Source organism: Piliocolobus tephrosceles, chromosome 7 (genome assembly GCF_002776525.5).
Source record: "Piliocolobus tephrosceles isolate RC106 chromosome 7, ASM277652v3, whole genome shotgun sequence".
Classification (NCBI taxonomy): Eukaryota; Metazoa; Chordata; class Mammalia; order Primates; family Cercopithecidae; genus Piliocolobus; species Piliocolobus tephrosceles.
In genome coordinates, this window is record NC_045440.1 from 142,084,781 (window position 1) to 142,098,819 (window position 14,039).

The 14,039-nt window shown below is 46.4% G+C and overlaps 1 protein-coding gene across 1 annotated transcript in view; it reads right to left on the reverse strand.

The window, feature by feature from the left end:
• Positions 1 to 292: 292 nt before the first annotated feature.
• Positions 293 to 14,039, reverse strand: part of COL22A1 (collagen type XXII alpha 1 chain) — a 305,451-nt gene continuing 291,704 nt past the window's right edge. The window contains exons 62-67 of the mRNA XM_026454562.1: positions 12,677 to 12,721; positions 9,683 to 9,862; positions 7,892 to 7,958; positions 5,078 to 5,260; positions 2,490 to 2,567; positions 293 to 480 (exon numbers count right to left, since the gene is read on the reverse strand). Coding sequence (XP_026310347.1) covers positions 293 to 480; positions 2,490 to 2,567; positions 5,078 to 5,260; positions 7,892 to 7,958; positions 9,683 to 9,862; positions 12,677 to 12,721 — 741 coding nt within the window. The remainder of the gene's footprint in view (positions 481 to 2,489; positions 2,568 to 5,077; positions 5,261 to 7,891; positions 7,959 to 9,682; positions 9,863 to 12,676; positions 12,722 to 14,039) is intronic.

The following is a 14,039-nucleotide window of genomic DNA, read 5'->3' on the forward strand; positions in this document are numbered from 1 at the left end:
CAAGTTTTCCCAACTTCAAAGGAGTGGGAAAGAACTCACAAAGCATCAGCATATGAAATAATAATAATAATTAGCAACAAGAATAATATTAATAATCATCTGACCGACCGGCAGCATCTGTTGGATTTAATAATTTTGAGGTCTCTCAAGAAAATAAAACAAAAAGCAAACAATAAAAGAAAGAAAAAAAAAGGAACACATGGCTGAAGTCTTTCAAGACCTCTGGCTTCCCACTGGGCTCCGAGTTCAAGTTTCAGAAATCCACTGCAGTCTTCTGGCTTTCCAGAGTCCTCTAGGGGCCCTTCACATTACCTGGCCGGGCAGCAAGGCTGGCGAAGTAGGCACACTGGGAAGGGTCACACTGGCCTGGGGGACCAGGGGGTCCTGGGGGGCCAGGATGTCCAGCTGGTCCTGTCTCCCCTTGAGGGCCAGGGATCCCAGGAAGTCCATCTTTAGCATAGCCAGGTTCCCCAGGTTGACCTGGCCCAAGGAGCAAAAGAAACAGAAGGTGGTTCAAGATCCTTCTGGGAGGGGATGGGCCCTGACCTCACAGCTTCCATTCACTATGAACTCAGGACCTGAAATGTCCTCAGATGGAACATCCCCAAGGTCTGGGAGCTCTGAGCAACTAGAGTGGTCCACATAAACACAAAGTGGCAGGAGCACCTCAATATGCAGAAGAAGGGGTTGGTTTAACTATTGGACCTGGGATAGTAATCCAGGCACCACTGGAGAGAAAGAAACAAGGGTAGATTGAGACCAGGTAGGGTATATATTCTCCACTGAAGAGTCAGATGAGAGAGCTGGACTTCTGGGTTCTTACATGGGTCTAGGGAACGTGTCTGAATGGAGAGTAGACACCAAGTCCTAATCATTAACCCTTAGCCCCAATTCACATGACCTTAGAGACACCTGGTGACATTCCATTACACAACATCCAACTTGTTCCAAATCTCTATTTTCTCAGCTTTATCTACACATTAAATTTGAACCACATATTTGGATTACATTAAGCTATTCTGCAAAATCATGGCCAAAGACAACATCTAGGATGCAAGTAAGTGACACTTAAAATAGTCCAAAATTGAGACCCAGAAAATACTGCCTATAGACAAACTTCTATCCCTTCACTTAGTAAGCATCATAACATCATATATAATCAACCTATCTTTCTTCTTAGCTTTGGCAACTTGGAAGGTCAGTGCTAAGTCTTGCGTTTAACCCTAGTAGTGACATCCCTTCTTAAGTCTTAGTAATCATCTTATCAGAAAATCTTATATAAAATAAACACAAAGTAAACTTTTCACTTAAAAAGATCGGTAGATATTTCTTTAATTCTATTAATGCTTTGGTAATAGCTATTTAATCTATAATCCTGCCTAGATCAAGTTTGGAGGCCTCAGTGTTATTCACTCCTTGGGCTAAGAGCCACTGAAATGTGATAATTATCTCACTTCCATATTGGTACAGTTACTTTCTCCTTTTCAAAGGTTTCTGTTCGGCCATTTACTCTTGATTTGAAATTGCCTGGTTTTCAACGTTACTCTTAATATTATAAGCTATTTGAAAATATAAGCCATAAAAATAAATATTTATAATGTATTTCTAATTATCTTCTCTAAGGAAAATAATAATAAATATCCACTTTAGAAAATTTGGAAAATCATGAAGGTATAAATACTAAAATTGAAATTCTCTATAAGATCAATATTCAGATATGACCTCAGGCAAACATGTAAATTAAAGTTAAATAAAAAATAGAAGCCTCAACAGTCAAATTTCTTCTACCTTCTACCTACACACCTCATTTTGGAACGTGATTATTGCTGCATTGTAGAGATCTTCCAACATGGCCACTGGGTAGCATGACCAACTTGTCCCAGTTTTCTCAAGTCATGTCTTGGTTTTAAAGCTGAAATTCCCAGGTCCCAGAAACGTCCTCAGCCCTGGGACAGCTAACCAACCTACCACTGGGTGAGCATTTCCCAAAACATATTCTGAGAAGTGCTAAAGGGATATTAACAACTGCACAGTGAAAGAAAAAGGACTCCTCTTTCAAGTGAATTTCGAAAGTGCTAGGTTAAACAAAATAGACACATTTTAAAATGTGAGTCCTTAGCACTTATGATAGTGAATGTGCACCAGAAATGTCTGAAAGAGAAACACAGTCCCCAGCAATTCCGGATTTAGCCCAAGTCAGTTTTTGTTTTGTTTTGTTTTGTTTTCTCCGGGACCATTTCATGAAATTTTAAATTCATGGGACACACTTCAACAATTCATAGAATACACTATAGTTTTCTTAGTAAGTCAAGAAGGTCGTAGTTTAGAAATATTTAATGAAACTAAGTAAGTGATCTCTGTCTCTTCCTCATTTGTAGAGCCTAACCCCTCCTCTCCACTCACTGCTGAGTCCTGGGGGGCCACGGGCAGGAGTGCTGGGTCTCCAGGTAGCTCACACCCTACCCCTGAGCCTCCAGAATGAGTCATACCTGGGATGCCAGGGGGTCCCATCTCGCCTCGGAGGCCAACTCCAGGTGCACCTGGGTCACCTTTGGCTCCTCGCTCACCTGGGAAGAAAAACATGCACTTTTGATGGTGGAGACCCCCGGGGACGACAGAAACTGGGCATCCCATGTTGCGGGATGCCCAGGTGCAACACTGGGCTGCTGCGGTGTTCCAGTCTAAACCACCCTGTGTACACACACTCACGCCGCACAGTACCCCCAATTCCCATTCACATACTCATTCACACACACACACTCCAGCGCACACTCACATTCAGAAATATACACATGGAATCACCAAAATAAACAAACACTCCCTCCTAAACGAATATTTACATATGAACATTTGCTCAAGCACACATCTACCCAATTCCATACGTATATATATTCAAACCATATTGACAACTGTATGCATACACTCATATATACATACTGACTCATTCAGACAAATGTACACACCTACACACTCTCTCTCATATGCCATACACACACAGTCCACATGCCTCCCCTCTTATATGTCTATGCTTCCCGTATTTCCAAGCATTGTACCTGAACCTTTATCAGGAATAAACTGGATGATATATAAACAAATTCAGCACTCACATGGGCATGTGCAGTGATAAGTAAGACACAGCTCTACTCTCAAGAAGCTTGAAATTTAATAAGAGAAATAAAATAGGGCACGAAGAACATTCTAGTATGAAACAGAATGTGCGATAAGTACCATCGTAGGAATTTTAAAAAACACTCCACACATGCAGAGGAGACAGAGTGATCCAGTTCCCCTGGGAGGACACTTGAGATCATATTTGAATGAAGATGGAGATGGGAGTAAACTGTCTCTCACCCTTGTTTTTTAAATCAATCACTTGTTTTGCCATATTGTTTCCAGAATATCTGCTGCATGTAATATATTTTCTTTTGTAACCCCACTTGAAATTCTGCTGGTTCACAGGGACTTCAGACCATTCATTTTTATTGTTATAATAATTACGTTTGGTCAGTATTCCGCCACAATCTGATGTTCTCTATGCTTTATGCTTTCTTGTTGACATTTATTTTATATATTTTGTTTTATGAAATCACATGAGTAGGACTAGAATATACAAATTTAACAAAAAGCCTTTCAAGTAGGAGAAACATCATAGGAAATGGATACAAAAATTAAGAATTAGTAAGAAAATGGGAGATTAAAAGAGGACAATGTTAGAGGCATCCATCTCCCTATCTCCAACAAGTCACTCCAGAGCAGCTAAAATGACACCACATGCTCTTTTCCCTGCCCCACGCTTACTCCTAATCGGACAGGAGTGAATTATGGGCTGGTCTCTTGTCTTTTCTTTATTTGAAATTGCCTTATTCAAAAATTATTATTAATTGTAAGCTATTTGAAAGCAGGCAAACTTTAAAAAGTAGATAAAATATTTTTTAAACAACCTTTTATAAACCATTCTACTATAAAGACACATGCACACGTATGTTTATTGCAGTACTATTTACCATAGCAAAGACTTGGAACCAACCCAAATGCCCATCAATGATAGACTGGATAAAGAAAATGTGGCACATAGGCACCATGGAATACTATGAAACCATGAAAAAGAATTGAGTTCATATCTGTTGCAGGAACATGGATGAAGCTGGAAACCATCATGCTCAGCAAACTAACACAGAAACAGAAAACCAAACACCACATGTTCTCACTCATAAGTGGGAGCTGAACAATGAGAACACTTGGACACAGGGAGGGGAACATCACACACCGGGGCCTGTTGGGGGGTGGGGGTCAAGGAGAGGGAGAGCATTAGGACAAATACCTAATGCACGCAGGGCTTTAAACCTAGGTGATGGTTTGATAGGTGCAGCAAACCATCATGGCACATATATGCCTACGTATCAAGCCTTCACATTCAGCACATGTATCCCAGAACTGGAAGTAAATTAAAAAAAAAAAAAAAAAAAAAAAAAAACTTTTATTTGTTAAAAAAAAAAATGTTTTTAAATTTATTTTTTAATCCTTCCTCTCTCTCTCTCACATCTGTCTTCCTGCAGAGAGAGTAAGTGTTCTGATCTGTTTGCCACTGTGTGATGAGTTAAATCGTACAGCCTCCACCCTTTGAAAGAGAGACCTTCTGTTGGCTGGAGCTCTGATGTCCTGATAAGTCACTGCCTTGAGACCTGGGCAGTTAACAGCTGTTCTGTTTCAATTTTAAGGCTGGCATTTAATCTCCATTGAGATTAAATGTCTTATTCCTCAGTGCTAAACTCGGTAGGGGAAGAAGGAGGCATGTTGTTTACCTCCCTGAAACTTGAGCAGCGGAGATGCAGAGAGAACAAGAAAGTAGGAGGGAACTGATTCAATCTTCCTAGCAGAAGCATAATTTTGTAGAAATGTCAAGTATGAAAGCCTCTTATGCATATGATAAAATTATATGATGCCAAAACTCTGGGTGTTACCAAGCTACAGGCAATGGGAGTGGCATGAATAATACCTGCAGTGCCACCTCCCAGCCGTGTTCCTTCTCCACCTTCCAGGAGTACATGGAGCACATCTCCTCCAGGTCTTCACTCACCTTTTGGACCTATGGGTCCAGAGGGTCCTTCCAGACCCCCCTGCCCAGGACGACCTGGCTCCCCCATGGGGCCGGCCCGACCTGGAAGCCCATCTTTTCCAGGGGGCCCTGGGGGCCCGGGTCTGCCTTGAGATGCCTTCATGTGCGCTGGGGGCATCTGGGCCAGGAGGTAGGCGAGTTTGGCTGTGGAGTAGGAAAAAGAGAAGCATTTCATGAAGAATGGATAGTGGACATAGGACAGGATGGCTACTCACTGCCAACTCAGAACCAAGGGGCCAATAATAGCTGCGGAAACAACATCAATGACACGTCACTTGGCATATGTGTAGTATTTGTATGGGCACCTTCTGATTGTGGCTGGCCATGGGGTGACTTAATCAGTAGTGACCATCATTGACCCTGGAGCAGGTCTGCCTAGGCTGGGATCCCATGACAGCCACGGCCAGCCAGGTGGCCTCGAGCAAGCTACTTGACCATTCTCAGCCTTGGTGTCCCTTTCTATGCAATGGAGACAATGAACTAGCACCTACCCCACTGGGCTGGAATGAGGATGGAGTATGTGAGATGATGCATGTGGAATAGTGCCTGGCACTTGCTAAGTGCTCAGGAGACGCTGGCTGCTACCTCAGGGGCAGAACGATGGAAGCCATAGTAGCATGGACAGCAGTAGCAGTAGTAGCAATTGCAATGGTCAGTTGGGGAAACTGACGCTGGGATGGAGGAGATAAGTGGCTTCCACAAAGCTATGTTGGTCACTTTTCCTCTCCAATGTCAAATTCCTCATCTATAAGCTACAGGGTGGGACACGATGGTCATTGGAGATCCTACACATCTAAAATGTTAATATGACCGAGCTGATTTAAAGACCCAGAGGTCCAGTGCTGGTCTGGCAGCCTTTCAATGGGACAGGGGACATATGCCCATCTGGTGACCACCAAGGGCAGTCTTTGTTTGCCATGCAGTCACAGGTAATCAGGCCCAAACTGCTATTTTGCAGACAGTGTGACCAAGACCAGAGGCTGGGAGGCTACCCAAGGCCCCTAGCGTTTGATAGGGAAACCAAGGCAGAGTCAGGCTCTTCTGACTGCCTGGTTGATCACTTCCCAGAGAACCTCCCTTCTACTACTCCTCTCACAAGGCGGCAGGAGGACAGGTGGCCCACTTCTGCGACCTGACAAACTGCTCAACTTTTCTGAGCCTTGATTTTGTCATCTTTAAAGTGGAATGGATGTTCCTTCCCCAAAGGCCTGTTTGGAAGAAATGACTTAGCCCAGCAGATTCTCTATCCAAACCAATTTGAAAGGGGTCTTGTCTCTGTTCTTGGGCTAGAGATCCCCCAAAAGCAAAGGCCATTTCTGTCACTGATGAATCCAACATTCAGAAGGTAGAACTCAGAGATCTACACACATGAGACCTCAGAACACCACCTACCCATGGTACCCACCAATCTGGTCCTTATTTCTCTCCTCTCATCGCCTCCTTCTCCCACCCAACACCCACTCGATGTGTGCTCCAGAAAACAGTCCTTTGCCTTCCTTTCCATACAGGAAAAAGACCATGTTTTTTTTCCTGTATGGAAATGGACCATGTTCAGCTGGACACTCCAAGAGGACAGGAAGGAGGGCCGTCTTGTTTACAGCTGTGTCCTTGCTCCCAGCACAGAATCTCATAATGGGAGGTGCAAAATAACTGAGACATGATCATGTGAATAAACGTGCCCTCCCCTTTTGTCCTTGTGCACCTGGAAAGTAGTTATGGATTTCTCTTCTTCGCTGCAACAAAATCTTGTGTGACTTTCTTCTCCTCTAACTTCCCATTGCAGAGGGAATGGGAATGGCTGTTGTTCAAGACAGTTTGGTGATGAAGAGCACAGAACCTTCAGTGAGGCTGGGGTACAAATCCTGGCCAGATCTTCCCAGCTCATCAACCTTAAGTTACTTAGCCCCTAATAATTCTGCTTCTAACAATTCTTACAATAATTACATGAGCCTCATGAGATTGTTTGGAAGCTTCTTTGGGTTAACACTTGCAAGTGCTGAGAACTTCACCTGATCTTGGCAAATGCCAACACGCTGGCATGATTACTACCATCCTCCTACTTTCCTCCCTCCCTAAGCATCTGCTATGCACAGGCACATGCTAGACCTGGGGACGTAACAATGAGTCAATGCAACAGGACTGAAAGGATTTTAGTTCCTTGAAAGCACTAGGCCTGCCTGCCCCACTCAGCGCCTTCACACATGTTGTTCCATAGACCTGGGGTTACATTTCATCTTTCAACTTGCAGCTCACATGGCCCCTCCTCCAGGACGCCTTCATTAATCCACTCCCTGGCCTCTGAACTATCTTAGGTATGTTCATCTGTCCTCTTTTAATGCCTGCAGTGAAAAATAAAGTTCAAGAACTTTTATTGACTTTGCTAAAATCATCTTGTCTATTTGTTTATCTACTTCCTCCTGTGGACTGTGAGTTTCATGAGGTTCATAGCAGTAAATAACCAAAATTCTTTACAGACTAGATAAGTGGCTCAATGCACAGAATAAATGATTGATCATAGCAGAGCTGTTTTTGTGGATAGTGAGCTCTCCTTCACTAGAGATAATCAAGTGAAAGCTGAAGGACTAGTCCTAGAGAAAGTGTGTGTCAGATAAAGGTCAGACATTCTTCACGGCATTCCTCAACCCTGATAGTCTACACTTGAGCTGCCAGTCGAGTGTTTTTCTTACTCCAGGATGCAAAAGCATTCAAGGCTGAATGAAAGGACTGCTTCCTGGGCTCTTCTCTGCAAGACCGTAGCACAGTCCAGATACTCACTTTCAAGCTGCTTCCCCAGCTCTTCTTGAATAAGCCGACGCAGGGTTTCCATGGATGGAGACTCCCCCTAGGAGGGAGGGAAGGTGGAGTCACTCATCTTCCCAGTAACTTCTGCCACCTAAGAACCCGAGGACTTAGGAAGCCAGGAAGTTCGTAGGTGGTATATACCCACACAGGGAAGCACATGTTCCCAACCCAATCTTTTCCACGTCTCAAATCCCTTCCTCCCTTCTGTTATGCAGGCAGCATCATCCCATTTTACACAGCAACGTGGACTCTGGGCTCTCCGAGCCACTGCTGTCCTTCCTTCCATACCCTTCCAGCGTATTCACTGGATTTCCTTCCTGATCAAGCCACCATGCCCATTAATTCCACTCATACTCCCTTCTTAGCACTGGCCCCTAATCTCTCCCTGCCAAAGTTGTGTCCACCTTTCAGACATAGCCCACAGGCTGCCTTCTATGTGAACTCGTGTGGATTTCCTCTGCCTGGCTACTTGGCCACTCTAGTTCCTGTGGTCTGGTTTTCCCTGCTTAGGTCCACTGTGGCTCTAAACAACTTTCTCACCAAGTCCTGGTGCTTGGTCCACAGAAGCTGATGAGTTTGCCAACCAGAGAAGCAAGTGTTGTCTCCAAGCTCACACAGCGGCATGTGATTCTTAGAAGAACCTAGAGGAGCTGTCCTCAAGCTGTACAGAGCTGGTCTCTTCCTGTCTGCTCAAGGGCAGTGTCTACCCCTCAAGGGCAGGGGTCTTACTGTGCTCATCTCTGTAGCCCCATACCTGGCATGAGATAGATTCCATTTCCTTATTCTTTTATTCTGACCAAGAATCTTTTATATTAGTCCCAGAATTCTCATCACTGCCCATAGCAGCAGGACTGACAGAACTTGGCAAAGCTCCAAGAGGGCTTTGGAAGCCAGCTGAGTGCTCCAGCCTCTCCACTGACTTGGCCAAGAGACAGACTCTGGCTGCCTGGCATCTTTCAGGGCAGCTGAAACCCAGGCTGACCACAGCCACCAGGAACTGACGCAACTGCAGAGCATCGAAGTGGCAAGGACATGGAGGTCATCCAGACCTGGGCTCTGAGAAATCCAAGGGTCTCCAGGAGACCATACGGGCTGCCGAGCAGGAAGGGGCGGTCACATGGACTTCCACCAGGGGAGCTCTGCGTCTATCTTTTTATAGCCCATGTATGCCTGTGTCACGAGATTGTGTAAAATGAAAGTTCTGCCCCTAGGATAAAGGATGTTTAAAGAAAGAAAAAAAACATCACTCTAAATAAGCCCTTGTTCCCAGCTTCGGAAAAAGAGAGATGCAGGGGAAAGCGGGAGTACTCTAGGTCGGCAGATACAAGAGTGGCAAAGCCAGGCATCCAAATGGATGGTGAACCACCCACAGTGAAGTTCAGACCCCCGGGAACTGGGTGTCTTCTCAGCTGCCTTTTGCACAAGGTCCTGGGCAGAAGAGTTCTACAGCCCAAGAAATGAAGTCTTAGGGATTCATTACCACTGAGGAAGAGGGTTGAACAGAAGAGGGACTATTTTTGAGCATTTCCTAAGCTAGGCACGTTATTTCACTTGATCATCATAAATCAGAAGAGGATTTTGTTTTTCCTTTTTGCAGACAAGGAACGGCAGATTCAGAAAGGAAAAGTAGCCTCCTCCAGGTCACACCTTCAGTCACTGGAAGACTGGGATCTGTAGCCTAGAGCCCCTGAAGTCCACACACTTCCCTGGCTCCCTCTAAGGCCCCGAGGAGCCCCGAGTCCAAAGCCGTATCAGCATCCTTACCCTCAGTCCTGGAAATCCCGGCTGGCCTGGAGGCCCTGGGGGTCCAGCTGGTCCGTTCTCCCCAGGTGGTCCTTGGGGACCCATCAGGCCTGTGTGGCCTTTGTGGCCTGGGATTCCAGGGTCCCCAGGCTGGCCCTTTCCACCAGGAGGTCCTTTGTCACCTTTGATTCCAGGATCTCCCTAAGGAGGCGAGAAGCATATTAGCGTGTGTCTCAGGGCTGGAAGCTGTACCCCATGCGGCTGCAAAAAGGATTCCCCCAGTCTGCCTTTTAGATCACTGAAAGGGAGACCTTGGCCCTGGGTGGCCCATGTGTGGCTTGGGGTGAGAAGAGCCCCAGAATCCATCACATGCACCATCCTGATTGTACAAATGAAAACATGGGCAGCCTGGGCAAGATGTTGTGACCCCATCATTAGCAAAACTAATTTTTTAAAAAACTAGCCAGGCACAGTGGCAATTGCCTATAGTCCCAGCTACTTGGAAGGCCGAGGTGGGAAGATCGCTTGAGGCCAGGAGTTTGAGACGGCAGTGAGCTATGATCATGCCACTGCACTCCAGCCTGAATGACAGAGTGAGACTCCGTTTTTTAAAAAAGAAAGGAAAAAGAAAAAGGAAACATGCAGGGCCCAGAAACAGAAAGCCACCAGCCCATGGTCACACAGCTAGTCTATAGAAAACAGGATAAGAATGCTGATTGCGGAATTCCAATCCTATTCTTAATCAAGAGTGCAACTCCTCGGGCTGCCTGGAGAAGGCTGGCCCTGGCAACTGAGACTGATGGTGGTTTTGCTCTGGCAACTGAGACTCTGGCCTGGTTTTGCTCTCTAGAGAGACAGTGGTCCTCTCACAACAGAGGTGTCTCCCTCCCAGGCCATCTCCTTCTCCTTTCTCTCAGCTCTAGGGAGTTCACAGAGGATTATCCAATGGCCTCCAACACTGCCTAGGGCTCAACGCTCCCCACAGCTGACCCAGAGTTGGAAGTGCTAGACCAATGATTTGGTAACTATGGCAAGCCCAGGGCAGTCCAGTCCTCTGCCTTTATGTGCTACTGTGTGTTTGACCAGCAAGTTCAAATGATTGGTTGGTCTGAAAATATGGCAGCCACATTAATGGCCTCAGAAATAATGGAACTCCATTGCTGGGATGCAGCAGAGAAAGGGAGGCTCAGGGAGAAAAAGAAGAGACACCAGATGGTAACTATAAATGTGGTTCATGGCTGACAACATGAACCAGAGCCACAGAAAAGGAAAACGGTGCAGTCACCACACCACCTCTAACATAGGCATTAAATGAAAAATGCAAGGAGTGAGACAATAGATAACGTATGATATGCTCAGAGTGGGGAGGGGCTTAAATACAAGGTAAATGCACATTTATAACACACACTGCACACAATTCTGTATGCACAGACTCCCTCTGAAAAGATAAAAAGGAAAAGCACTGTGATAGACCCTGGGGACGGGTGGGGCTAAGGGGTGAGATGGAAGAAGCACATAATTTTCATTGCATTCACTCGTCCTGCAATTTTCACTGTTGAACAATGTACCTGTATTGCTTTTAATATTTCAACAATAACCCAAAATCAATGAATTCAAAAATAATAATTGAGCAGATCCAAAGAAGTCACTTCAATTTTCCAGGCGTGATGCATTTCACAGGACGTTGCAATCTCTGTCAGTGATCTTGAATTCAGGGGTCTAGTAAAGTCCTGGTATCTGTACACCTGGATGCCAAGGCCCTATCTCATGTGTGGTACAGCATTTTCTATTTATTAAATGTCTCACAATCACTTTGTGGCGACAGCACTTGTCCCATATTTCAAATGTTCCCAGAGTACAAAGAAAAGGGTAGTCTAATGGCTCCCTGGCAATGTGCCATGAAAGCACTTAACAGGGAAAAGGCAAGCTCTGCACGTATTGATTAGGTATTAAAGAAGAGATGCCATTGGTGGTCTGAGTTCCTTGGCTCTCAACCAAAATTAAGCCCATATCCTGCGCCAGTAGCTCCCATGGGCGCCAGAGTCGCATTCTCGGAGGGGCGGGGGGGAACGTCAACGCCTTCTCAGCCACATGTCCCTCATGTCCCCGGCTCCGTCGCTCAGGAACAAACAGCCACGGGATAGAGAAATCAAAGTCATGGGAAGGAGACAGGAGGAAGATCCAGGGGGGAGAATCCCTGAGCCTCTGCCCCCACTTTTCTCACTCCTCTGGCTGTGGGAGAAGCCAGCCGGCTCCCCACCCACCCCACTTGCGAAGAAAGCCGAGATAAATTCTTTTCAGGACCATGGAAAACAAGCGGGGGTGGGCTGGGGGTGCCTGGGACGTCCGTGTCCCTGTCGTGCAACAGTGTGACAGCGTGAGGCTGACCAAACGCAGGATTGTGGGCAAACGAGACACATAAAGCCTCCAAAGGGAGCAGCAGTCGTGAGTGTGAGAACGCGTCCGCCTTCCACAGGCTCTTCAGCAAAAAAAGAGAGAAAAAGAAGAAAAAAGAAGTCTTTTCCCCTGTTGTTTTTTGGAGAAATGAAATGTAAAGAAAGGCTTTCTGAGTATAACGCCAAGGCAATTCATTATGGGAAAATCTGTTCCCTTGTCACCTCCAGCGACAAATTTGGCTCCTGGCAAATCGGCACTTCGGGAGCCGAGCCCATCTCGGCGGGCATTCGCACATGGGGAGAAAGAAATCTGTCAATGTCTCCCAAGGTTTGCCTTTGAATCTCTAATTGTGATGATTTCAGTCCTTAAACTAATAACCAGAAAGGAAAAAAGGGAAAAAATAATAATAACATCAAGTACAAACAACACTGGGAGGAAAAGAACCTCCCTTTGTGGGGCTGGTGATCATCCAGGAAAAAGTGAACAAAGTCACGACAGGTGGCGTGATCCAGGCGGGTGTTTACTAAGTGCTTTGGACAAAGGCCAGGCTCAACATCCCACGGCCACTGTGCAAAGGTCATGTTCAGCGTGTTCCAGGTGCCTGTGCCCTCCACTCACCCTTTCTCCTTTGAATCCAGGCTCTCCAGGCTTCCCAGGGACCCCCTGCAAGGAGAAAGAAAGGACCGTCATTGCCCCAGGCCCTCTGCACTGGCGTCCTTGCCTCGCTGGATATTGTTCACAGTCCTGCATGCTGAGGACCAGGGATCCTCAAGATATAAGGTCCCCCGAGGGCTCCTTTCTGATTTACACCCTCTGATTTATGTGGGGGTAGCACACTACATCTTCTTTCCTTTCCTCCTGGCACTGTCCACCTTTGACTGATGGCACCAGCCCCTGGTTGGCCCCTCCAGATTCCTTCCCTACCTCTTGTGGGATAAACCCACTCCCTTTAACATGCCCAGGAGGCCCTGCACGAATTGTTGTCTTCAACAGGCTGTCACTGCCCTGGATGGCTCTAGTGCAAGGGACAGACAGTTCTGCCATCTCATGGTCTCCGTTCCTTGTCTTCCCTGTGCCTGCAGCATGCTCCCCACCTCTCTGTCCAGACACCTACTTCCCACCTGGCCTGCAGGTCTCCTCTTCAGGAAGCCCCCCGACCACCCAGCATTTAGAGAAGTGGCCCTCTTGTATGTTCCCACAGACCCCACCCCCTCCTGGAGGGGCAGTCACATCAGGGAACAAGGGACACAGCCCACCGTGCCCACTGCTTCTGTCATGGTCTCCACCTGGAATGTCTCTTTCCTGCCCCTTTGCCCCCAGCTCCTCTGCCATCTCCTCTGTAAAGCGTTGGCTAATCCCTCGGGCCAGTGTCTATTGTCACGCATGGATTACTTTCCTGCCAGCTGACACCTAACTTTCTTTCTCCCCAGATATGATGACCAAGGTATGCTTGTCTGCCTGCCTCTTAGACAGCACACATTTGGAAAGCAGAGCTTGATACTGGGAAAGGAAATTCAGCCGAGGGGCGCTTGTCCCATCTCTTGGTTGATAGACTTGGTTGATAGATTGAAGAGAAGAAAGTCAAAGAGAGTACTCTTGACCTCCTCTGAGCCTGGCCATTTCAGCCCCAGAAACATTCACTACATCCCTTTCATGCAGGTGCCTTGTTCAGCCCTGAGACCTATGCAGAGGACAGGGATAAGACATGATCCTCATTCTCACAGAGTTCACAGCCTGTCCACGAGGTGGAGGTGGGCAGGAATTGATTCTAACAGAAGGCAGACTGATTTAATTTCTATAACATAATTATCAAAAACTGCCTCGGTATTCCTGGGTGAATCTGTAAGTTGGGAAGCACGGAGCCTTGAAAGTTGGATAAAACTGAACAACAAAAGGTGGCAGGAAAGGCAATCCACATGGGTGGAAGAGTGAGGACCAAGCCTTGGAAGGGAGAAGATGGAGACATATTGGGCATGGGGAA